The sequence below is a fragment of the Anarhichas minor genome, unplaced genomic scaffold (genome assembly GCF_050575085.1).
Source record: "Anarhichas minor isolate MPS153535 unplaced genomic scaffold, ASM5057508v1 ptg000102l, whole genome shotgun sequence".
NCBI classification, from domain to species: Eukaryota; Metazoa; Chordata; class Actinopteri; order Perciformes; family Anarhichadidae; genus Anarhichas; species Anarhichas minor.
The window spans coordinates 310265-337594 of record NW_027466548.1 but is presented as its reverse complement, the minus strand read 5'-3'; the positions used below and the strand labels follow the sequence as shown (position 1 = coordinate 337594).

Here is a 27330-nt window from a genome sequence, read left to right as displayed (position 1 = left end):
GAATACTTTCTTGAAATCAAACCTAAGTTATAATATTATATATATAGTGGACATATTTTCAGCAACAGTCATCTAATGTGTTTACATTCTCTCTTTATAGTGGTTTTATTGTGGCGGGGTCCACCTTTCCTGCACTGGAGTCAAACTGGCATCTCACACACTAGGGATTGACAGGAGATGATGCAGCATGTAATCCAGCGTCTCCGGCTGATATCAGCCTCATTGTTTACTATCACAACACACCACAATCTCCCACCCAGCTGTCTGTGCTCCAGTTGCATTGTGGGTAACGTAGGAAGGAAGAAGAATATGTGGAATAACAGAAATAGAATATTTCTGGTTGAGCTGCATCGACTCTTATACTTTTTTGTGACAGAGACAAAGAACAATGACTCTTCTTCTACAGTGTTTCCTGTGGCTGCTTCACAATAATAGCCTGCTCTTGTTTTAATCTGAAGCAGAAGCAGTAAAAAGTGTTGGGTTAGCATGAACAACTTAATCCAGCCTTAAAAAAACCTGAGAGGAAACAATAGAATAAAGTAATCCAGTGAACGTAGTCTGTACTTCCATGAGTCCACTGCAGACGACTTTAAATGCTAATTTAACTAAATATAAACAAATATAGGCTCAAAAACAGAGTTCAAGTTGTAACATTATGCTTCCTGATTACATTCCACACAGCATCATGGGAACTGTAGTTCCAAAACATGATTATCCCCCAAATATATATAGTATATATATGGAATAATAATATTTTTCAATTATTCTTTTTGACATTACTGAGACTCAGAATGTCTCATCAACATGGTCTTTGTATTCAAGTAACACTGATACTATATATATATATATACACACATATATATATATATATATATACACACATATATATATATATATATATATATATATATATATATACACACATATATATATATATATATATATATATACACACATATACATATATATATATATATATATATATATATATATATATATATATATATATATATATATATATATATATATATATATATATATATATATATATATATATATATATATATATATATATACATACACACACACACACACCCTGTGTTGAAAACCTGTCACATACAGACCAAAGATTTACCGGTTTTAAACTGCATGAAACTATTTTCCATAAAAACTGTCTGTATGTGTGTGTACTTCTGTGTGTCCGAGCAAAAATAATTCTGTAATTAAGATTGTTGTGGAATATTTCTTATGACTAGTCGGGAGAAGAAAGTTGAGGTTTTCTATCAATATAAAGTAAAACAGAGTTTTGATGAACGATCAAGGTTTGTAAAGTCAATTTATTTGCTTGCAAGCAAAGAGAACAGTCTCACAGACACATTGCAGTGATCTAGGAGAGTGCTCTACCTACACTCAGAATGCATGGACATTTATACTCAGACAGCTTCCTGTTATCTGCTTTAGCTAACAAGAATACACAAAGAACACAATAAAAGGCAGGTCATCCTTCGAGCCTTAGTATATCATAGAAGAAAGACAGTCAGGAAGATGCTTTTATCTCCTGTTTACAAATCCCTTTTGTTCACAGTTTGCCTTACCCTAATCAGTTTAAACTCACAACAGATGCTTCCTTTGAAGTCACTGTGACATCGTAAAAATGACCATTTGCAGAGACAGAACAGACATTCTTTACCCTCACCCATCTTATCTGCATGCAAAGGTTTACGCCTTTACAACTTCAGATAACGCGTCACAAAGAAAGTTAAAAGTATTTCAAACAGAGGATCTCTGTTAATTAAGGCCTCTCTGTGTCTCTGTCTTACGAAGAGTAAACAAACAGTGCACAAGATAACAGATAACAAGACACCTGGATACGAAACTAATTAAAGTCATCTGCTGAAACTACAGTTTGGTGTCTGCTCTTTTAGGACTTACATTCCTTAAACCTTCACATTAGACTATGACATATTTTCCCATTACAAGATTTTCTGGGAATTTGGTTTAAAAATTGAAGGTAATGTGAATCTGATTTGACTCCGCCACTAACAATCAAAACTACAATGCAGAGAAACTATTATTTCATATAAACACATTAAATGTTGATTGTTGAAAACACACCTTCCATAAGTAGAATCAAAAGCAGTTTGGTTTCATTAAGTACTTTAACACAGATCTCTAATGGACTTCCTGTTTCTCTGAGATGTTTCCGGAGCTTTCACCACCGTCCACGATGGGCTTCAGCTCTTTTCCTTCTATTGTTGTTGAGACAATGTTAACATTAATAAATCAGCAGTTAGAGCATCTTTTCTGGGTCAAACGTAATAATAGTTAAACGTGTTTGCTGACGACTTCACGCTGTTACTGACCTAAATTATTCATATCTCTGAATAACATTTAAAGGAGTAGATTCACTTTTATTAAACTACACTGAACATGACTGAGTTTGAACATGTAACCTTTTCCCTTGGTGACATCACATTATGAGGTTCTTTGTAACATTACTCTGACAGCAACTATATTCAAACCATCACATGTTTTTATTAAAAGAATAGTTAAAACATTTTAGGAAATGTGCTTATTTGCTTTATGGCCGACAGCCAGGTGGAGTCAGGACATGGTTAGCCTAGCTTAGCATAACGACAATAGCTAACCGGCTGAAAGTTAACCATCACAGTGTAAATAAAGTTTTAACGTTAACCATCAGACACACACATGGACGCCATATTTATGAGCCAAAGTTGTCTGGCATGACAAGGATCTGTTTGGATTCTTCCACCAGAGAACGCACATGAACAAACAGAAGCCGTCTTGTGTTTGGAAAAGCCCCCCAAAAAAAGCCAATATGCTAACGTTAGCTATATTATTGTGATGCTACGCTAACATGCTAGTCTTTCTGTCGGGACGTCGTCCGCTATGACACACGCGCTATAATCGCAGATATCTTGTAGTCTGAACCCGACATTAAGGATAGTAACGTTACTTATCTTTTGACTGATTTACGTGTTCACGCTAAAGGAACGACAGACGGAAAATATACATAAAACTGACAGAAAGTCTAAAAAGAGTGTTTTTTTTCTGTTTCGATGACAACATGTCACCACCGTTGTATGATGGACCAGCATCACTCCTGTGCTTTGTGTTGTCTATTTGGGCTGCTATGTATCTGTTTTGTATTGAGGACATCTGCTTCATACTTCATATAGATGAGTTCATCATAACTCACTCTGACAGACGTACCTCTCAATAAAAAGACGTTATGCGGATGCAACGTTCCACGGTGCAGTAAAGACGTCCAGCAGGGGGCGCTCGCTAGCTGTAACACACCTGGTGTGATGTCACGATGACTCGACAGAAAAGACGATGAGTCGACTGAAAATCAATCAGCCACCGTTTTGATAACTGTTGTTAAGAGTCGTTTCTATTAAAGGAGCAGCGTGTCGGATTTAGTGCCATCTAGTGGTGAAAATGCAGATTGCAACCTTCAGGTAACAGTGAAAAGTGAAAGCACAACAATACTTCAGGAGATTATACACTAATGAAAACAGAGTTATTAATAAAATCCCCCTAAAAGAACACTGAACCTTTAAGGAAAGATGCAGAAACTCCTCTAATGTGAATATTTAGTCGATGTGACGACGATTTGACCAAAACAATTAATAATAATCTGCAGATTATTGATCGTGAAAATCACGTGGACTCTGGTGACACTTCTGCAGTAACTGTACATGAAGTATACGTGTACTTTCACAGTGGAAATGTATATTACACAGTAAATATCTTATATGTTACACATTTGTACACATCAGTCAGCTCTTCTAAAAGTTAAAAGTCTACAGAGGCTTTCAGTCTCACTTTCTGTCATTTACTGTTGGCTCTTCACTCTTTCTCCTCCTCTTTCTCCTCCTCCTCTTCCTCCTCCTCCTCCTCGTCTCCGCGGCTGAACTGCCGTCTGCTGAGCCTCTCCGGGTCGTGTGACGCCATGTCGCTGAAGTCACGGAAGATGTCCTGAAAGGTCTCGTCATCTCCTGAGGAATTAAACCAGATCTACAGTCAGTAGACGGCTCGACGTCATTTACATTTGAGACAAAATATTGTTTTGCAACCAGTGAACAGGAAGTGACCATATCTGGACTGAGGAGGAGTGACGTAGAGACGCCGTATACGTCTCTGGTAGAGACCTGTCAATCACCGTGTAGCCCCGCCCTAAAGCATCCCCTGCTTTATGGTCTGTTTGACTCTAAATGGACCATAATGTACTAAATGAACATCATGCTGTATTGAAGAAGACTTGAAACTAGAGATTGAGACCATAAACTCATGTTTACAATGTTTACTGAGGTAATAAATCAAGAGAGAAGTAGAGTCATTTTCTCATAGACTTCTATACAACCAGAGGAGTCGCCCCCTGGTGGACACTAGAGAGAATGCAGCTTTAACACATGAAGCTTTGACTCCTCTCTTCAGGTAGTCAGAGGTTGTCTCCTGGATGACAGATGGATTCACAGTCTTCAGACTGAGATATCGTAAATCATATATAAGTTATGCAAAAACTAATTATTCCTACAATATTGTTAAAAAAAAAAATGTAAAAAAGTTTGCATAAATAACATCTCAACCCAGACGTTGTACAGACGTTGTGTATTTGTACCCGTCTAACTTTTCTGTTTTAAAAAGTGAAATATTAAAATCTTACTTTCCTACAGTACTACATGTGAAGCCTTATGCACTCTATATTTCTACTCTTGTATTTAATTTGTCTTTTTGTAATTAACTTTTTCTATTTTTCCATGAATAAACTGAAGAGTCCACTAACGACTAACCTGTCGCTCCAAAGACTCCTTCTGAGTCTCTCATCTCTTCATTCATCCTGGCCATCCGCAGCCTGGAGCGTCCACATACACAGGGAGGAACACACCAGTTAATACATATATACACATACATATACACATACATATACATATATACACATATACACACACATATATACACGTATACACATATATACACACTGTTACGTGTTGTGTTGTCTCCCCTCCTGCCCTTCCTCTTTTCTCTCTCCCTCAGTCTCCTAACAGGTCAATCGGGTGATTGGATTCCACCTGTGGGGGCCGGTTGTCCTGATTGGTGATTGGCACCAGCGACAGGCTGGCCAATCGGTGGAGGGAGAGCCGCAGATAAAAGGCAGGAAGCCTCGGAGTTCAGGGGAACTTCATTTCACACTGTTTATGTCAATTCTGAGAACTGAACGTGTTAGTGGTGAGAGGTTGCGGACAGTAGGTGAGTCTGGGGTACCCTGTACATTGGCACACACGTAGGATTCTCTGTGTCTAGATACACTAGGCTTATTGGTCGGTGCCTCATCTGTATTTGGGTTTTGGTCGAGCACATGTAGATAAGTTAGAGAAGCCATTTTGTTTGTTGATTTCAGAGGTTAGTTAGGCCAAGTTCTGTTATCTTTGTTTCAATTGTTTGGCACGACCACACCTGTCCCATCCTCTCCCAAATCTTGTGTTGAGACTCGCTCATCTTTCACTGTCAGTGAGCATAATAAATATTGTTTATGGTACACGAGCTATTTGGTTTTCATTTGGGTTGTTTTGTGTTAGTCCCTAAATCCTTCCCCTGGACAAGAGAGAAGGGACGTAACACACACACTTATATACACGTATACACACATATATATACACATATATATATATATATGTGTATATATATACACACATATATACACATATATATACACGTATACACATATATATATATATATACACGTATACACATATATATATATATACACGTACACACATATATATATATATATATACACGTACACACATATATATATATATATATACACGTACACACATATATATATATATATATACACGTACACATATATATATATATATATATACACGTACACATATATATATATATATATACACGTACACACATATATATATATACACGTATACACACATATATATATATACACGTATACACACATATATATATATATACACGTATACACACATATATATATATACACGTATACACACATATATACACATATATATGTATACACATATATATATACACGTACACACATATATATATACACGTACACACATATATATATATACACGTACACACATATATATATATACACGTATACACACATATATATATATACACGTATACACACATATATATATATATACACGTATACACACATATATATATACACGTATACACACATATATATATACACGTATACACACATATATATATACACGTATACACACATATATATATACACGTATACACACATATATATATATACACGTATACACACATATATATATACACGTATACACACATATATATATATACACGTATACACACATATATATATACACGTATACACACATATATATATACACGTATACACATATATATATATATACACGTATACACACATATATATATATACACGTATACACACATATATATATATACACGTATACACACATATATATATACACGTATACACACATATATATATATACACGTATACACATATATATATATACACGTACACACATATATATATATACACGTATACACATATATATATATACACGTATACACACATATATATATACGTATACACACATATATATATACACGTACACATATATATATACACGTACACACATATATATATATACACGTACACACATATATATATACACGTACACACATATATATATACACGTACACACATATATATATATACACGTACACACATATATATATATACACACACATATATATATACACGTATACACATATATATATATACGTATACACACATATATATATACACGTATACACACATATATATATCCACGTACACATATATATATACACGTACACACATATATATATATACACGTACACATATATATATATACGTATACACACATATATATATATATACACGTACACATATATATATACACGTACACACATATATATATATACACGTATACACATATATATATATACGTATACACACATATATATATACACGTACACATATATATATACACGTACACACATATATATATATACACGTACACACATATATATATACACGTACACACATATATATATATACACGTACACACATATATATATATACACGTACACACATATATATATATACACGTACACACATATATATACACGTACACACATATATATATATACACACACATATATATATACACGTATACACATATATATATATACGTATACACACATATATATATACACGTACACATATATATATACACGTACACACATATATATATATACACGTACACACATATATATATACACGTACACACATATATATATACACGTACACACATATATATATATACACGTACACACATATATATATACACGTATACACATATATATATACACGTATACACATATATATATATATACACGTATACACACATATATGAACGTATACACACATATATAAACGTATACACATATATATATACACGTACACACATATATATATACACGTACACACATATATATATATACACGTACACACATATATACACGTATACACACATATATATATATATACACACATATATATATATACACGTATACACACATATATATATACACGTACACACATATATATATATACACGTACACACATATATACACGTATACACACATATATATATACACGTATACACACATATATATATACACGTATACACACATATATATATACACGTATACACACATATATATATACACGTATACACACATATATATATACACACACATATATATATACACGTACACACATATATACACACATATATATATATACACGTATACACACATATATACACATATATATATATACACACACATATATATATATACACGTATACACACATATATACACACATATATATATACACACACATATATATATACACGTACACACATATATACACACATATATATATATACACGTATACACACATATATATATATATACACGTATACACACATATATATACACGTATACACACATATATACACACATATATATATACACACACATATATATATACACGTACACACATATATACACACATATATATATATACACGTATACACACATATATATATATATACACGTATACACACATATATATATACACGTATACACACATATATATATACACGTATACACACATATATATATACACGTATACACACATATATATATACACACACATATATATATACACGTACACACATATATACACACATATATATATATACACGTATACACACATATATACACATATATATATATACACACACATATATATATATACACGTATACACACATATATACACACATATATATATACACACACATATATATATACACGTACACACATATATACACACATATATATATATACACGTATACACACATATATATATATATACACGTATACACACATATATATACACGTATATACACACATATATATATATACACGTATACACACATATATATATATATACACGTATATACACGTATACACACGTATATACACGTATACACATATATATATACACGTATACACATATATATATACACGTATACACATATATATATACACACATATATACACGTATACACACATATATATACACGTATACACATATATATATATACACGTATACACATATATATATACACGTATACACATATATATATACACGTATACACATATATATATACACGTATACACATATATATATACACGTATACACACATATATATACACGTATACACACATATATATACACGTATACACATATATATATACACGTATACACATATATATACACACGTATATACACGTATACACACATATATATACACGTATACACACGTATACACACATATATATACACGTATACACACATATATATACACGTATACACACATATATATACACGTATACACACATATATATACACGTATACACACATATATATACACGTATACACACATATATATATATATACACGTATACACACATATATACACGTATACACACATATATATACACGTACACACATATATACACGTATACACACATATATATATATATACACGTATACACACATATATATATATATACACGTATACACACATATATACACGTATACACACATATATATACACGTATACACATATATATACACGTATACACATATATACACGTATACACACATATATACACGTATACACACATATATACACGTATACACACATATATACACGTATACACACATATATACACGTATACACACATATATACACGTATACACACATATATACACGTATACACACATATATACACGTATACACACATATATATACACGTATACACACATATATACACGTATACACATATATATATACACGTATATATATACACGTATACACATATATATACACGTATACACACATATATACACGTATACACACATATATATACACGTATACACACATATATACACGTGTATACACACATATATACACGTGTATACACACACTTATATACACGTGTATACACACACTTATATACACGTGTATACACACACTTATATACACGTATACACACGTATACACACATATATACACGTACACATATATATATACACGTACACACATATATATACACGTATACACACATATATACACGTATACACACATATATACACGTACACACATATATATACACGTATACACACATATATACACACATATATACACGTATACACATATATATATACACGTACACACATATATATACACGTACACACATATATATACACGTATACACATATATATACACGTATACACATATATATACACGTATACACATATATATACACGTATACACACATATATATACACGTATACACACATATATATACACGTATACACACATATATATACACGTATACACACATATATATACACGTATACACACATATATATACACGTATACACACATATATATACACGTATACACACATATATATACACGTATACACACATATATATACACACATATATACACACGTATACACATATATACACACGTATACACATATATACACGTATATACACACGTATACACACACATATGATGACTCACAGTGTGACGATGTCAGCGTGGGCGGTTTCCACGGCGATAGCCAGCGGGTCCTGTCCTCGTTCGTCCGCAGCGTACTGATTGGCTCCTCTCTTCAGCAGCAGACACACCTGTCTGCACACAGCCAATGGGAAGCAGACAGGTGTTTATTCCAGCTTGAGACACACGGGGTCAGTGTGTGTGTGTGTGTGTGTCTCTCTACCCGGTGTGTCCTGCTGTAGCAGCAGTGTGTAGAGCTCCTTGTCCTCTGAGGTCTCTGTGGTTGACGTTGGCTCCGTTCAGCAGCAGGAACTCACAGGCTGACAGAGACTCCTACAGGAGAACCACAGGCTGTGAGTCTCTAACTCTTCTTCTACGTCATCATATGAACTCCTCCTCCTCCTCACCCCTACAGCTGCTCCTATCAGAGCTGTTCGTCCCTCCTCCTCTCTGATGCTCCCGTTGACGTCTGCTCCCTGGGCTAACGCTGTAGCCATGTCCACCAGGTCCCCGGCTGACGCGGCCCGATAGAGACGCAGCTCTGAAAACAGAACGAGGAGGTTTGCCTGAATGTGTGAATGGTAGAGGTGTACCAATACACGTATTGGTATTGAACCATTCCGTACGAGGCTCACGGTTCAGTACGCATTACGGACCGAACAATATGTTTGAATAATACTATTGCATTTGGAAAATCCAGAAGCTTAAATTATATAATAATATTATATAATGTTCTCTCGGTGGAGCCACTGCACTCAACCTGGCAACCCACCCGACGTAACAGACAACGTGCCGTCTGACACGCCCACTACGCAACGGGCAACGTGCCGTCTGACACGCCCACCACGTAACGGACAACGTGCCGTCTGACACGCCCACCACGTAACGGACAACGTGCCGTCTGACACGCCCACCACGTAACGGACAACGCGCCGTCTGACACGCCCACCACGTAACGGACAACGCGCCGTCTGACACGCCCACCACGTAACGGACAACGCGCCGTCTGACACGCTCACCACGTAACGGACAACGCGCCGTCTGACACGCCCACCACGTAACGGACAACGCGCCGTCTGACACGCCCACCACGTAACGGACAACGCGCCGTCTGACACGCCCACCACGTAACGGACAACGCGCCGTCTGACACGCCCACCACGTAACGGACAACGCGCCGTCTGACACGCCCACCACGTAACGGACAACGAGCCGTCTGACACGCACACCACGTAACGGACAACGTGCCGTCTGACACGCCCACCACGTAACAGACAACGTGCCGTCTGACACGCACACCACGTAGCAGACAACGTAACAGACAACATACTGTCTGTCGTGGTTTCAGAGAAATAAAATAAAGCTGCTTGAATGGCTCAGCCGATCAGCTGACTTGAATCCAAAAGAAAATCTATGAAAGAACTAAAGATCTGAGTTCATAGAAGAGGAACATGGAACCTTCCAGAATTGAAGACTGTTGGCTTTTGTACGAAGTATTAAATATATTTCAGTAAGCGTGTTAAATACTGTTTCCCTGTGTCATTCCATTTTATTACACATAACTTCATTTCTGAACTCATTAGTTTGGATTTCTTTGTATGTATAGATTACTTGGGTTGTTACTGACATCTGGTGAAAGTTCATGTCAACATCACCTTTAGACACGGTGACGTGTTCAACACTTATCTTACCCGCTGTATGTATATATAAATAAAACCTGTTAAAATGTACGAAACAATGTCAGATAAAACATCTTTCTTCAGGAGGAATCAGGTCTATTTAATAATCACCAGTGTTAATACAGTTCATCCTCTGAGGATCATGAATTACTTACGAGCTCCATCTGACACGCTGTTCTGAACAAATCTCTTCTCCACATATTTCTCTTTGATCCACGTCTCCTTCTCTGCTCTGGAAGGAAGAAACAAACATTCATTAGGGCCCGAGCACCGACGTAGTCGGAGCGGAGGACCTATTGTTTTTCGATTGTTCGATTGTTTATTATTATTATTATTATTATTATTATTAGTGTTTCGTCGCAAAAAGGAGGTGCTTGGGATACTGGGAATTTTGTGAAATTTGGCACGCAAGCCAGAATTTGCGAAAATTGCAGTCTGATTGGGGTGTCCAGCTGCGGTATGAAATATTGGCTCGATAGCGCCCCCTATTGAGTAGCCCCAACATCGGGTTTCACCTAGCTGTATGAAATTTGGTAGATATGTGGATCGTGATGAGACGCACAAAAAATCCTCTTGGAGTTTTTCATCAAACCAAACAGGAAGTCGGCCATTTTTAATTTTATGACGTTTTTTGACCGTTTCAAGGCGTCGTACTTTAACGAACTCCTCCCAGAGATTTGACCCGATTGACTTCAGATTTGGTCAGTATGCTTTTGAGACCTTGGCAGTGAAAAGTTACTCAAAGATCAAAAAGTTATCGAACTATGTGTCCGTGGCGTGGCGTCAAAAAAACAGCATTCGCCGCGAAACAGGAAGTTGTTGTAACTCGGCCGAACATCTCTCATATGTCATAACATCCTGACTCGGAACACATCTATATGTTAATTTAGAATCATAGTAATAGCGCCACCTAGTGGCAACCGGAAGTTGTAAATTGTGTACTTTGACATCCTGCTCCTCACAGATTAATCAGATCCCTCTCAAATGTTGTCAGAAAAGCCTTAAGACCTTGATAATGCTTCATTGTGAAGGTTGTAAGAAGTTATTGAAGGGCGGCGACGTGGCGAATTTCGATCCTTCGCCATGAACGAATAAACTGATGTAACTCAACATCATCAGATCTTTACCAGATTTCACATGTTTGATTAGACTCCAGGCCTGAAGACATCTGCAGGCCAATTTTGAATCATAGTCATAGCGCCACCTACTGGTAACAGGAAGTTAAAGTCTTTATACTTTGGCTTGTTTCTCTTAGTAGGTAAATCAAATCAATATCAAATTAGTTCCAGACAAATATAAGAAGTTCATAATGCCAGTTCATGAAGCTTTTGATGTTTCGACGAACGCCGTTGCCGTGGCGATGCAGTCTTCGCCGTTAACAACGAAGGTAATTTTGAGAGGCTAGAAATCCTCGAAACATAAGCAAACTTGGCATACACATTTAAAGCACAAAATGTAGTTATATAATATGATTTTATTGGTTCAGAGTGGCAAATCGGCTCAATAGCGCCCCCTACAAAATTTCGACGAAGCAGCCCTCGCTGTACGTTTCACATAGATTTACAAAATTTGGTAGGCTCATGTATCACATGTGGACTTAAAATAAAGTCTCTTGGGACCATGCTCTAAACCCAACCGGAAGTCAGCCATTTTCAATTCTGTATGAATTTCTAGTGTCGTTTTTGTCATTTCCAGGCGCTTTACTTTAACGAACTCCTCCTAGGGTAATAATCGAATCAACTTCAAATTTGGTCAGAACAATCTAAAGACCTTTGTGATGAAAAGTTACTCAAAGCTTGTGGTTTCGTGAAAAGACGTTGCCATGGCGACGCATTCTTCGCCATGAAAGATTAAGGTATTTTTGAGGGGCTAAAAATGCTCAAAACATAACCAAACTTGCCAAACACATTTAAAATCCTGAATGTAGTTATCTAATGTTATTTTAATGTTTGTGTGGCAAGTCTGCTCGATAGCGGCCCCTACAATATTTCAACGATGCAGCCCTCGCAGTACGTTAAGACCGTAGCGATTAAAAGTTACTAAAAGCTTGAGGTTTCATTGAACAACATGGACGTGGTGTGGCAGCCATTTTACATGGTTCACCATCATCCATCAAGCTGTGGTAACTCAACTGTACTTTGTCAAAACTGTCCCAAACTTGCAATGCTTGATTAAGGTCATGACTTTAGGACTTCTGCATGGCAATATTAACTCATAGTCATAGCACCACCTACTAATAAGCACGGACGTAAGCAGGATTCTATAAATACAGCGGCCCAAACACTGAACTTATTGAAAGGGTTTGTGGGCACACCATGAGAAAAAGACTTCTCTGATCTAAATATGTGCAAACTAAGATGCTTGGAGAGCAAAAGTTAGATAAAAGTGGTTGTCAAGCCACTGTCGGTGGGCATTAGTATAAATGATCTGTCCAGAGCTTCTTCATGACAATCAGGTTAAACGTTACAATGAATGCTTCACACTACAATCTAAAGTTACAGAAGAACTTAAAATGAAAACAGTGTTAAATTAAAGTGTTCAAGTAACAGCAAATGGCACTACTGTTTTGTTAACTTTCATGTAAGTCCAAATACAATCAGCAGGACACTGCAGGGAGTTGAACCCCATCCCAGTAAACTGACAGTCTGTGATGTTACAAACACTGAAGCACATTCACACACATTCATTTTCTTAATGATCTTAACAGGCTTACATTTATGATTGTATCGAATGTACACTCAAAACATTTGAGGCTTAAGACCTGGCAACATGATCTTGCTACGCTGCTGGTCTACGCAGGAAATATCATCTAACTCGTGCACTCAGAGTGTGATGGTCACAGAAATGCATGGTCGCGTCACCCAGAGTCCTGCCAGTACCAGCAAATACCGTTTAACTCGTGCACTTAGTGTATGACGGTCACAGAAATGCATGGCCAGAGTCCTGCCAGTACCCTCGACGTGCGTGAAGTTGCGAGGGCCCGATCAATGCTGCTCGCAGCTTTAATTCTATTTTATTATCTGTTTCTCTTACTGATCAGCAGCTAAAACCACCATGAAGTGTTTATTTCATACTGACAGAAAGAAACATAATGGAGTCGATAGAGTCGATAGTCAATAGAGTTGATAGAGTTAATAGAATTGATAGAGTTAATAGAGTTAATAGAATTGATAGAGTTAATAGAGTTGATAGAGTTGATAGAGTTGATAGAGTTATTAGAGTTAATAGAGTTGATAGAGTTGATAGAGTTAATAGAATTGATAGAGTTAATAGAGTTAATAGAGTTGATAGAGTTAATAGAGTTGATAGAGTTGATAGAGTTATTAGAGTTAATAGAGTTGATAGAGTTGATAGAGTTAATAGAGTTGATAGAGTTAATAGAGTTGATAGAGTTGATAGTTATTAGAGTTAATAGAGTTAATAGAGTTGATAGAGTTAATAGAGTTGATAGAGTTGATAGAGTTGATATAATTGATAGAGTTGATAGAGTTGATAGAGTTATTAGAGTTAATAGAGTTAATAGAGTTAATAGAGTTGATAGAGTTAATAGAATTGATAGAATTGATAGAGTTGATAGAGTTAATAGAGTTGATAGAGTTGATAGAGTTATTAGAGTTAATAGAGTTGATAGAGTTGATAGAGTTAATAGAGTTGATAGAGTTAATAGAGTTGATAGAGTTGATAGTTATTAGAGTTAATAGAGTTAATAGAGTTGATAGAGTTAATAGAGTTGATAGAGTTGATAGAGTTAATATAATTGATAGAGTTGATAGAGTTGATAGAGTTATTAGAGTTAATAGAGTTAATAGAGTTGATAGAGTTGATAGAGTTAATAGAATTGATAGAATTGATAGAGTTATTAGAGTTAATAGAGTTGATAGAGTTGATAGAGTTATTAGAGTTAATAGAGTTGATAGAGTTAATAGAATTGATAGAGTTAATAGAGTTGATAGAGTTATTAGAGTTAATAGAGTTAATAGAATTGATAGAGTTAATAGAGTTAATAGAATTGATAGAGTTAATAGAGTTGATAGAGTTATTAGAATTGATAGAGTTGATAGAGTTAATAGAGTTAATAGAGTTAATAGAGTTAATAGAGTTAATAGAATTGATAGAGTTAATAGAGTTAATAGAATTGATAGAGTTAATAGAGTTGATAGAGTTATTAGAGTTAATAGAGTTAATAGAGTTGATAGAGTTGATAGAGTTAATAGAATTGATAGAGTTAATAGAGTTAATAGAGTTGATAGAGTTGATAGTTATTAGAGTTAATAGAGTTAATAGAGTTGATAGAGTTAATAGAGTTGATAGAGTTAATAGAGTTGATAGAGTTGATAGAGTTAATAGAATTGATAGAGTTAATAGAGTTGATAGAGTTGATAGAGTTGATAGAGTTATTAGAATTGATAGAGTTATTAGAGTTAATAGAATTGATAGAGTTGATAGAGTTAATAGAGTTAATAGAGTTAATAGAGTTAATAGAGTTAATAGAGTTAATAGAGTTAATAGAATTGATAGAGTTAATAGAGTTAATAGAATTGATAGAGTTAATAGAGTTGATAGAGTTATTAGAGTTAATAGAGTTAATAGAGTTGATAGAGTTGATAGAGTTAATAGAATTGATAGAGTTAATAGAGTTAATAGAGTTGATAGAGTTGATAGTTATTAGAGTTAATAGAGTTAATAGAGTTGATAGAGTTAATAGAGTTGATAGAGTTAATAGAGTTGATAGAGTTGATAGAGTTAATAGAATTGATAGAGTTAATAGAGTTAATAGAGTTGATAGAGTTGATAGAGTTATTAGAATTGATAGAGTTATTAGAGTTAATAGAATTGATAGAGTTGATAGAGTTAATAGAGTTAATAGAGTTAATAGAGTTAATATAATTGATAGAGTTAATAGAGTTGATAGAGTTGATAGTTATTAGAATTGATAGAGTTAATAGAGTTAATAGAATTGATAGAGTTAATAGAGTTGATAGAGTTATTAGAGTTAATAGAGTTAATAGAGTTGATAGAGTTGATAGAGTTAATAGAATTGATAGAGTTATTAGAGTTAATAGAGTTGATAGAGTTAATAGAGTTAATAGAATTGATAGAGTTAATAGAGTTAATAGAATTGATAGAGTTATTAGAGTTAATAGAGTTAATAGAGTTGATAGAGTTGATAGAGTTAATAGAGTTAATAGAGTTGATAGAGTTGATAGAGTTAATAGAGTTAATAGAGTTAATAGAATTGATAGTTGATAGAGTTAATAGAATTGATAGAGTTAATAGAGTCGATAGAGTTAATAGAATTGATAGTTGATAGAGTTAATAGAATTGATAGAGTTAATAGAGTCGATAGAGTTAATAGAATTGATAGTTGATAGAGTTAATAGAATTGATAGAGTTAATAGAGTCGATAGAGTAATGATGACTTCATGTGTCAGTAACACAAACATCAGACATCAGGTATTTCACCTCAGACTGTCGGCTCTCGGCTTCACTCGTCCTTCTTCTGAACATCTCGCCTCATAGATACAGTTCATCACTTTATTACCCAGAACACACAGCAGCTACACAAGAAGGAGGAGGAGGAGAAGATGAAGGAGAAGAAGGGGAAGAAACATAATAAACATGTGTGTGTGTGTGTTACCTTCAGCTGCTCAGCCTCCCAGGAGTCCAGAGTGAGAGATCTGACCTTAGACAGATGAACACCGAGGCTCCTGGAAACATGAAGAAGTACTTTATGTTTTATTAGATTCATCTCTTTACACAGTACCATGCAGTACAATGCACTGTATCAAACGTGTACTATGTGGAGTACAAAGTGTAGTATAAAGTATCAGGTACCACTGGGACGTGTACTACCTGTGTATGCCGGAGCACTCGATGCACATGGTGACTCCCAGGTTGATGGAGGCCCAGCGAGGCTCCTCCTCTCCACAGTCACAGCACCGCTGGTTCCCGGGGCCCCTGAGGGCCACGCCCAGCGCCGGGGGCCTCTGAGCGGGGGGGCCCGGGGACGAGTCCCCTCCACACGGGGGAAGGGGGGGCTCTTTAGGCTAAACACAGGCAGGGATTACTTCTGTACATCTACTGAAGTACTGCACTTAAGGACAAATCTGAGGTACTTTGTGTTTTTTTTTCCTTCTATATTCTAGTTTCTACTTTGCTACACCGTACTCAGGTACTTTACCGTACTTTATATACTTGATGTGTACTTTACAAGTTCAGATATTTAAACATAAGAAACTGTAAAAGCAGAGCTGAATGTATTAGTTGACTTGTTTGATGGTTTCTGTCATTTTTCATGTAAAAACATTTACTGATGAAATATGAGATATTGTTGATGTCGCAGTACTTTTACTGTGTGGTATTCGTACTTATACTTAAACACACTGACGTTTGTTGAGCTGTGCCTTCATATTTAATGTACAGATATGAGAGTGGTATAAACAATATTTGTACTACATTATATACTTATATATACTTTAATACAACAGATAAAGTACCTGTGAGAGCTGAGTGTCGTCTCTCTGTCTGTAGGCGAGGTCGATGCTGCCCTGAAGAGCTACGAGCCACGTCTGCTTCAAGAGCTCAGAGTCAGTCTGGAGAGCACAGCACCTACACACACACACACACGCACACGCACACGCACACACGCGCAGACACAGACACGCACACACGCACACACACACGCAGACACGCACACACGCAGACACAGACACGCACACACGCAGACACAGACACGCACACACGCAGACACAGACACGCACACACGCAGACACAGACACGCACACACGCAGACACAGACACGCACACACGCAGACACAGACACGCACACACGCAGACACAGACACGCACACACATTAAAATTACATTGAATTACAGAAGAAACTTACAGATTTAAATCTTCAGCAGGAACCAAGACAGGAGGTATGTGAACGCGTAGAGATAGAATGAGTAGAGCTGTGTTCTCTGTGTGAACGCGTAGAGATAGAATGAGTAGAGCTGTGTTCTCTGTGTGAACGCGTAGAGATAGAATGAGTAGAGCTGTGTCCTCTGTGTGAACGCGTAGAGATAGAATGAGTAGAGCTGTGTTCTCTGTGTGAACGCGTAGAGATAGAATGAGTAGAGCTGTGTTCTCTGTGTGAACGCGTAGAGATAGAATGAGTAGAGCTGTGTCCTCTGTGTGAACGCGTAGAGATAGAATGAGTAGAGCTGTGTCCTCTGTGTGAACGCGTAGAGATAGAATGAGTAGAGCTGTGTTCTCTGTGTGAACGCGTAGAGATAGAATGAGTAGAGTTGTGTTCTCACTTCTGAACAGAGAGCAGCTCGAAGCAGAAGCGTCGGTCGATGTTCTCCACAGGTTTGACGGCACACAGTCTGAGGTCCTGAAACAGAACCAGGGAGACCTCCTGCAGCAGGAACACAAAACAGTCTGAGGTTCATCCTCTGCTCACCAAAATAAAAGCCTCCTTAAGTTAGTCGGGATGGAGGCGACGTGTCCCGCTCTGCTTTTTAAATCAGTTTATATATATATATATATATATATATATGTATACATGTATATATATATATATGTATACATGTATACATATATATATACATGTATATATATATATATATATACATGTATACATGTATATATATATATATATATACATGTATATATATATATATATATACACACATGTATATATATATATATATATATATATACACACATGTATATATATATATATATATATACACACACATGTATATATATATATATATACATGTATATATATATATATATATATATATACACATACATGTATATATATATATATACATATATATATATATATATACATGTATATATATATATATATACATGTATATATATATATATATATACACATGTATATATATATATATATACATGTATATATATATATATATATACATGTGTATATATATATATATATATACACATGTATATATATATATATATATACACATGTATATATATATATATATATACACATGTATATATATATATATATATACACATGTATATATATATATATATACATGTATATATATATATATATATATATATATATATATACACACATGTATATATATATATATATATATATATACACATGTATATATATATATATACACACATGTATATATATATATATATATATATACATGTATATATATATATATATACATGTATATATATATATATATACATGTATATATATATATATATATATATATATACACACACATGTGTATATATATATATATATATATACACACATGTATATATATATATACATGTATACATGTTTTAGCAGCAGCTTTATTTCTGTCACATTCCCGTTATGAGGTCTGAGGTGATGGATTCCTCATAAAACATTTTTTAACCAGATTTGAAATCAAACAGTTTATTTGTTGAACATTTCTACATTTCTGTCTCAGTTTGAGTCACAAACACACGACGACACTAAATCATGTATTTGACTTATTTATCTCTGAAAGCAGAGTTTGTATCGGAGCATTAAAGTGAACCCTCTGATTAGTGAACAAAGTGTTGAGCTTCATAGAAACTGGAGTTAACGGATCGCTGTGATATTAACGAGTCATGGTTTAATCAATGACCTTGTGTGACTTTCTGTAGATGAGCTGATTGTCTCTGATGGAAAACCAGCATCTGAAACATGAGAGAAAAGAGAAACATTAAATACCACGGAGCCCCCCCCCCCCCCCACACACACACACTGTATGTGTGGTTGTCCTTCACCAGTAGCATGAGTCTGTACCGCTTCCAGGTTTTGGATTTCCTCCTGGAGCGCTTGAAGAGGTAACCCGAGATGATGGCGTCACTGCCGGGAGACGGGCAGACCGTGGGCTCTCCAGAAGCATCCTGAACACACACACACACACACACACACACACACACACACACACACACACACACACACACACACACACACACACACACACACACACACACACACACACACACACACACACACACACACACACACACACACAAGAATAAAGATAGAATAAAAGCTAACAGATAAATATACAGGAGCATGTGGAGAGCACAGTGACAGTGCAGTGACCATGTGCAGCTGTTGCTTCATGCTTCACTGGTGATGCTGTCAGCACAGAGCACAGAGACAGAGGTGCACATGAACAGAGAGGGGCTCTTACTCTCTGCTGCACCAGCAGGTGTTTGTTCTCCAGCTCTTTCCTTTGAGCCGCACAGTCTGCTGACGACTGAGACAACTGAAACACAGACAGGGAGGAAGGTTATATACTTAAAGAGACAGTACTGATGTTCACATGTGTGGTTGTATGAGCTACTTCAATGTACTACTACAGTAGATGGAGTACCAGCACCGGGAGCAGAGTGATGCACTGCTGTGGACCGAAGGTGTTAGTGAGCCACCAGACTGCGTTCACACACACAGAGATGTAACCTCTCAGGACACAGAGCTGCTCTGCTGCTCCTCTGTTACTGTGTTTGTGTTCCTGTGAGACGTCAGTGAGTCTGAACTAACTCTTTAAAACACTGAAGTCTCACAACAACACAAACACAGTAACAGGAGGAGCAGCAGAGCAGCAGCTCTGTGATGTGAGAGGTAGAATCTCTGTGTGTATGAATGCAGTCTGGTGTTTGTAGAGGTCACAGATCACAGCAGGACCGTCTGACTCCATCTGCTGTAGTAACACACAGAGTGTGTAGAAGTACCTCACACAAACACACTTCATAACATCAGTACTGTCCCTTTAAGTTGCATCATCAGTGGTCGTTGTGCTCGTCATGATGACAGGTGAAGGTGAAGTGTGTGAAAGGCAGAGCGGGTCAGAGGAGAGCACCTGGGCTGCCATGGTCCTCATGGTGGGCTGCAGGTCCCTGAGGAGGTCGAAGCCTTGGTGGAAGAAGGTGAACTGAGCGTGGACGAAGGAGAACATCTGACGACAGACAGAAACACCACTATGACACCTAGAAGTGAGGCATTCATCAGGCTAGCAGGTTCCCCCTGCTTCCAGTCTTTATGCTAAGCTAGGCTAACTCCTGACTAAAGAACGACTCACTGAGTTCAAGATGTCGACTCTCTGCTGAGTCTTGAAAGTGTTGAGCTGAAAACAAAGAGAGCAGAAAGAATCAGTGTCTGATGTTCAGACACTGTGTGTGTGTGTGTGTGTGTGTGTGTGTGTGTGTGTGTGTGTGTGTGTGTGTACCTGCAGACAGTAGTCCAGGGCAAAGTGTTGGTAGCACTTGCGCGTGGCGAGCAGCAGGTGACTGGCCCGCTCTGCGTCAGCAGCTTTGTGTCGAGACACCTGAGCGCTCTTCAGCGCCGCCGTCTCCACATCCTCACCGATCCGCACAAACTCCCTCCTGGTCTCCACCAGCTGGGGCAGGAACCTCAGAGATGATACAACATCATCTTCATCATCAGCATCATCATCATCATCGTGTGTGTGTGTGTGTGTGTGTGTGTGTGTGTGTGTGTGTGTTGGACCTACTGTGTACAGAGGTTGGTCAGCTGCTGGCTGATGGCTCTGTGAGTCTGATCAAACAACATCTGAGGACAGACGACAGAGAGATGAACACAAGAATCATGACCTGCAGCCCAAAGCACAGGACGTTAACCATACAGTACACAGTGCACAGGATGTGTGTGTGTGTGTGTGTGTACTCACAGTGTGGAAGCTCACCATCTCCTGAAGGCCCTGGTTGAACTGGTTCAGACAGTTCTGATGGGAAGGAAACAGGAAGTCAGTGAGAAACCTTTCACAATAAAACCATGAAAACTAAAAGCGGAGACGTTGACCGAGATGAGCAGTCACAGATCAATAATGTAATCAGGATACATTCCACGGCACTCCATCAGCTCACTCTGGGCCAAGGGATGCCATTTTATTAAATATGAAATCAATCAATCAATAAAAATGCCTATTACATAAATACATAAGGACATCACTATATGGACTCATGGTTTCAGCTGTTTTAATATAAACATTATTATATATGTTACACTCCACCACTGACTTCTACATCATTAGCATTAGCATTATTAGCTCCATACTGTGATGACGCCATCCTTCTTGTGGTGCATGGAGAGTTCAGCCAGGCCGCTCAGGAACAGCTGATTGGCTGCGCTGTACGCTTGTCCCGCCTCTACCATCTTACTGCACAGCTTCATCACCTGATTGGTCAGAGACACAGATTACAGACCAATGAGATCTCCTCACAGGTACAACAACATGGTTCATAAAGCAATGAGCAGACATGTCTGTTGATGTAGGAACTGTTTCAGCCACATGCACTTGTACTTTACAGTAACAGTAGATGTAGTAGTACTAATATAAATACTGTTATTTGTATCAGTAACAGCAGTAGTGGTAATAGAAGCAGTAGTATTAGCAGCTGTACTAGCAGTGATGTAAAGTTAGCAGTAGAAGTATTTGTACCTTGTCTAGTTGTGTCTCGAGCACAGAAACATCCGCCTCGAACAGCTCGAGCTTCAGTCTGAACAAAATACACAAATCATCAGGACTTCTGCACATGCGCAGTTTGTTGATGCTAAGGCGTGTGTGTGTACTGTTACCTGAAGTCAGGTGAGTCTTTGACACACTCCTCAAAGTCCAGCAGCGAGTCCATGTTGTCTTCAGTTATTGTCCCCGAGTCAAAGTGTTGATAAAGTTTATTAAACCGTCTTCATACTGACCGTTAGCCTGTTAGCTCGCAGTTAGCCTGTCCATTCAGCAGCTCCACTCTCATTGCTCATGTTTAAATCCGATACACTTCCTCCACGAGCCGGATCGATACGTTTCAGATACGGCCGATCGATCAGGCATCGTGCACGCGCGCCTGCCTGTCACGCATGTTTGGATAAAAGTGTCAATAAACGGTGTTTGGGATGTTTTCAGTGAGACAGCTGTCTGTGCATCCTGCACACAGTATGGCGAAGGATCGGCTCATGAATATTCATGAGGGGACGCTTCCTGACGATGACGTCACGGACGGAGATTAAAAACTGAAGAGAAAAAAGGTTTTTTTAAGTCATATAATGACTCAATATCTTTCTAAAACATAATATTTGGTGTCACAAAATAATTACAATATTTCTCAAAATGACTTCTCTAAAATAATTGTTTGATTTTTACTCGTTTCTGTCAAAACAGCTTCAATGACAAAATCAAATATTTGATGAATAAATAAATATCTTCTGATTTCATGTTTATTTTTTGTTCCATCTTTAACCCTTAATGTTTCTGAGTAAATGTAATACGAGAGGCTGAACACACTGAGCCGTCCTCTTTCTTTACCTTTTTTTTACGTCTCCATGCGTCCACTGGTTACCCCGTGTTTAACGTCACATTGCAATGATTTGTGGGTAATTCCCTTAGGCTATGGGTACATCCCAAGTCTCTTAATTGCATCCCCGTTTCCCTCACTTGGGTCCTTTCCTTGCGTCCTAGTCCCTCCCACCAGGGATGCATGGAGGAAACCATGCGAGGAGAGAGGAACGAGGAAATATGTTTTAAGAGACATGAGACGTCCTTTCCTCAGTTGCGTCACGTGAAGCGACGTCTGTTTCTGATGACGGTGCTGATGATCACAGCTGATCAGCTGTCAGTCGGCTTTAACAGCTGGAGAGACTTTAGATAAGTTAGTGTGTGTTCACATGATCACTGTACTTAATAACAGTAACTACTAATACTAATAACTAATAAAGACACACAGTAATCACCACTGTAGAGGTGTTTCTCTCTGTAGTCTGTTAACAAACTGTGTCCTGTGTTCTGTTTATAAGCTCAGGATCCATTTCTACCGGCGGAATGCGATCGTCTTATTGATGAATTATTTGCGTCTGTACGTTTTGAAATTGTGACTGCGACGTCATTATTAAATAACCCAGAATATGATTATTGTTTCTCTTAAATGATAAAACTCATCAAACACTCAGGAATGATGTAATAAGTGTTTCGTCTCTCAGCTCTCTCTGACTTTAATTGTTTCCATAATAAAGTTATTGAGGGAAATATCAGATCATGAAAACACAAATCTTTCTAATAAATGTAGAAAGTTGTTTGTGGTCCTTTTGTTGTTCAGACTACAATGAACATTTATTTAAACCAGATGTTGAATCAGAAACCTAATCAAATATAAACTAAAGTTTAATCTGTGATCCGTCTTCACTCTGGTGTTAAACTCAGTCAGTCAGTCCGATCGGCTGCAGCGTCCAATCGCATGACTGATGAACAATGAGGGGGCGTGTCGGCCGTTAAAAGACTTCCTGGAAGTCTGTTCTCGTTGGGTCCTCGCTCATGGCTCCTCAGAGGTTCCTCCTCCATCCTCCATCCTCGCTCCTCAGAGCTTTGGGACGGCCGTCAATATGGCGGCGCAGAAACAACTTCCGGTTCAAGCGAGGATCGAGGAGCGAGGAAACGACAATTAAGAGACTTGAGAAGTACCCTAAGTCACCATACCATGATGACTTACGGAAAGGGTTCATAAAGGGCTCAAAAAAATGTCTGCCAGAGAGCCTTAAACACTTGATGATGTGACAGTGGGACATCCCTAAACCCTCACAGACTTCGCGGGAGCGCGCCTTAAAGTCCGTGAGTCCGTAAGGGGGGACATTGGGATTTGGCCATTTCCTCGTTCCTCTCTCCTCGCATGGTTTCCTCCATGCATCCCTGGTGGGAGACATTAAGAGACATTAAGAGACTTGGGATGCACCCATAGAGGAGCAGTGCTCGTTCGCGCTCGCCTGTAGAGACTCGTCCTGACGGGAACACGCAGCTGAATCTGTTTGAGGGCGCTGATTGGCTGATTGGCTAAATTGTATGTCACACATTTATATCTTTAACCAGCAATTGGCTAAACTGCTTGATAGCCCCGCCTCTTCTGGGCAGTTTCTCCAGCGCCCCAGAGCTGCTGAGACGTGCACACGCGGAGAGGACGTGCAGGAAAAGCATATATTTACCGCAGATATCATATTTTACACATATTACTGGTGATTCCATGTTTCAAAAACACAAATATTGACAATTTGTATAGTTTATTATTATTATTATTTATTTTATTTGTTGTGGCTCAAGGGGGGGGCGGCGCCCTAGCGCCCTCTATTGACCAGCCGCCACTGGTGGAGTGTACTGCTCTCCTTGTGTGTGTGTAACTTGGTACACAGCAGTAAGCCAAACTCCATCCAAATGAATACGGGAGTCAGGATGTAGCTTCCAAGCTCCAGATGCTTTATTGTGCAGCATCGACGTACACAAATTAAATAAGAGTAAAACTAAAACAAACAGAAGGACACAATGAGCAATATGCATATGAATTACACACTACAAATTTACCTTTATGCATCTCCTACGCTTCTGTAGCAGTCAAACGTATAGTGTAACAACAACTGGCTACAGATACAAAATTAACCTTTACAAATATACTTAAGAAGAAAGTATTACGAAAATACTATTCTGTGGTCTGTGCTAAACAAATACTTACAGACTGCTTTCGAAGGCGTAAACACATGATGGATGGCAGCGGATGATTTTCTGAGACCATCTACCTAAAACTACCGCATGTGGCGAACTTCCTGTTCCATGTCAGAGTGCATGTCAAAATAAATGCAAATTAACAACACAACCTAAAGGGCCCAGGAGGGGGCGCCAATTCCCCAGTCCTGAGGGCAGAACATGGAGACTACTTTTTAGTTTACTACATTTATTTATATATATATATATATTTATTTATTTATATGTATTTATTTATGTATATATATTTATATATATTTATTTGTATTAGTTACTTTGTAACTGAGTTTAATTCATATTTGAATACATTATGATACTAAATCAGGCTTTATTGATCCCCAGTGGGGAATAATATAAACTTAAATTAAAATGAGCTACAACATTAAAGTGATGATTCAATAAAACAAAACAACTTTTCTAATCATTTGAAAATCATGTTTTATTCCAAAAGAATTAAATCTACAAAATCAGTTAACAGCAAAATAACGAACAACAAAATAAAAGTCCTGAACATTAAAACATCTTTGAACAACAAAATAAAAGCCCTGAACATTAAAACATCTTTGAACAACAAAATAAAAGCTCTGAACATTAAAACATCTTTGAACAACAAAATAAAAGTCCTGAACATTAAAACATCTTTGAACAACAAAATAAAAGCCCTGAACATTAAAACATCTTTGAACAACAAAATAAAAGCCCTGAACATTAAAACATCTTTGAACAACAAAATAAAAGCTCTGAACATTAAAACATCTTTGAACAACAAAATAAAAGCCCTGAACATTAAAACGTCTTTGAACAACAAAATAAAAGTCCTGAACATTAAA

General features: G+C 37.0%; 1 protein-coding gene across 2 annotated transcripts; it reads right to left on the bottom strand.

Moving 5' to 3' along the window:
- Positions 1-1317: 1317 nt before the first annotated feature.
- On the bottom strand, positions 1318-26727 carry LOC142939557 (arf-GAP with coiled-coil, ANK repeat and PH domain-containing protein 2). Of its 2 annotated transcripts, XM_076082757.1 has the most exons (24): positions 26472-26727; positions 24287-25660; positions 23566-23994; positions 23429-23486; positions 23044-23163; positions 22658-22711; positions 22481-22539; positions 22196-22379; positions 22049-22093; positions 21830-21925; positions 21161-21235; positions 20761-20864; positions 20600-20651; positions 19256-19356; positions 18451-18562; positions 17807-18000; positions 17592-17661; positions 17417-17511; positions 12109-12185; positions 10682-10815; positions 10498-10607; positions 10299-10409; positions 4818-4879; positions 1318-4022 (listed from the first exon to the last, which is right to left on the bottom strand). In XM_076082757.1, the coding sequence occupies exons 3-24, from the start codon at positions 23616-23618 to the stop codon at positions 3874-3876; spliced, it is 2115 nt and encodes a 704-aa protein (XP_075938872.1). In that variant the 5' UTR covers positions 23619-23994; positions 24287-25660; positions 26472-26727; the 3' UTR covers positions 1318-3873. The 2 variants fall into 2 exon arrangements, with proteins under 2 accessions (XP_075938872.1, XP_075938873.1); XM_076082758.1 differs by lacking the exon at positions 24287-25660.
- Between the last annotated feature and the right edge of the window lie 603 nt (positions 26728-27330).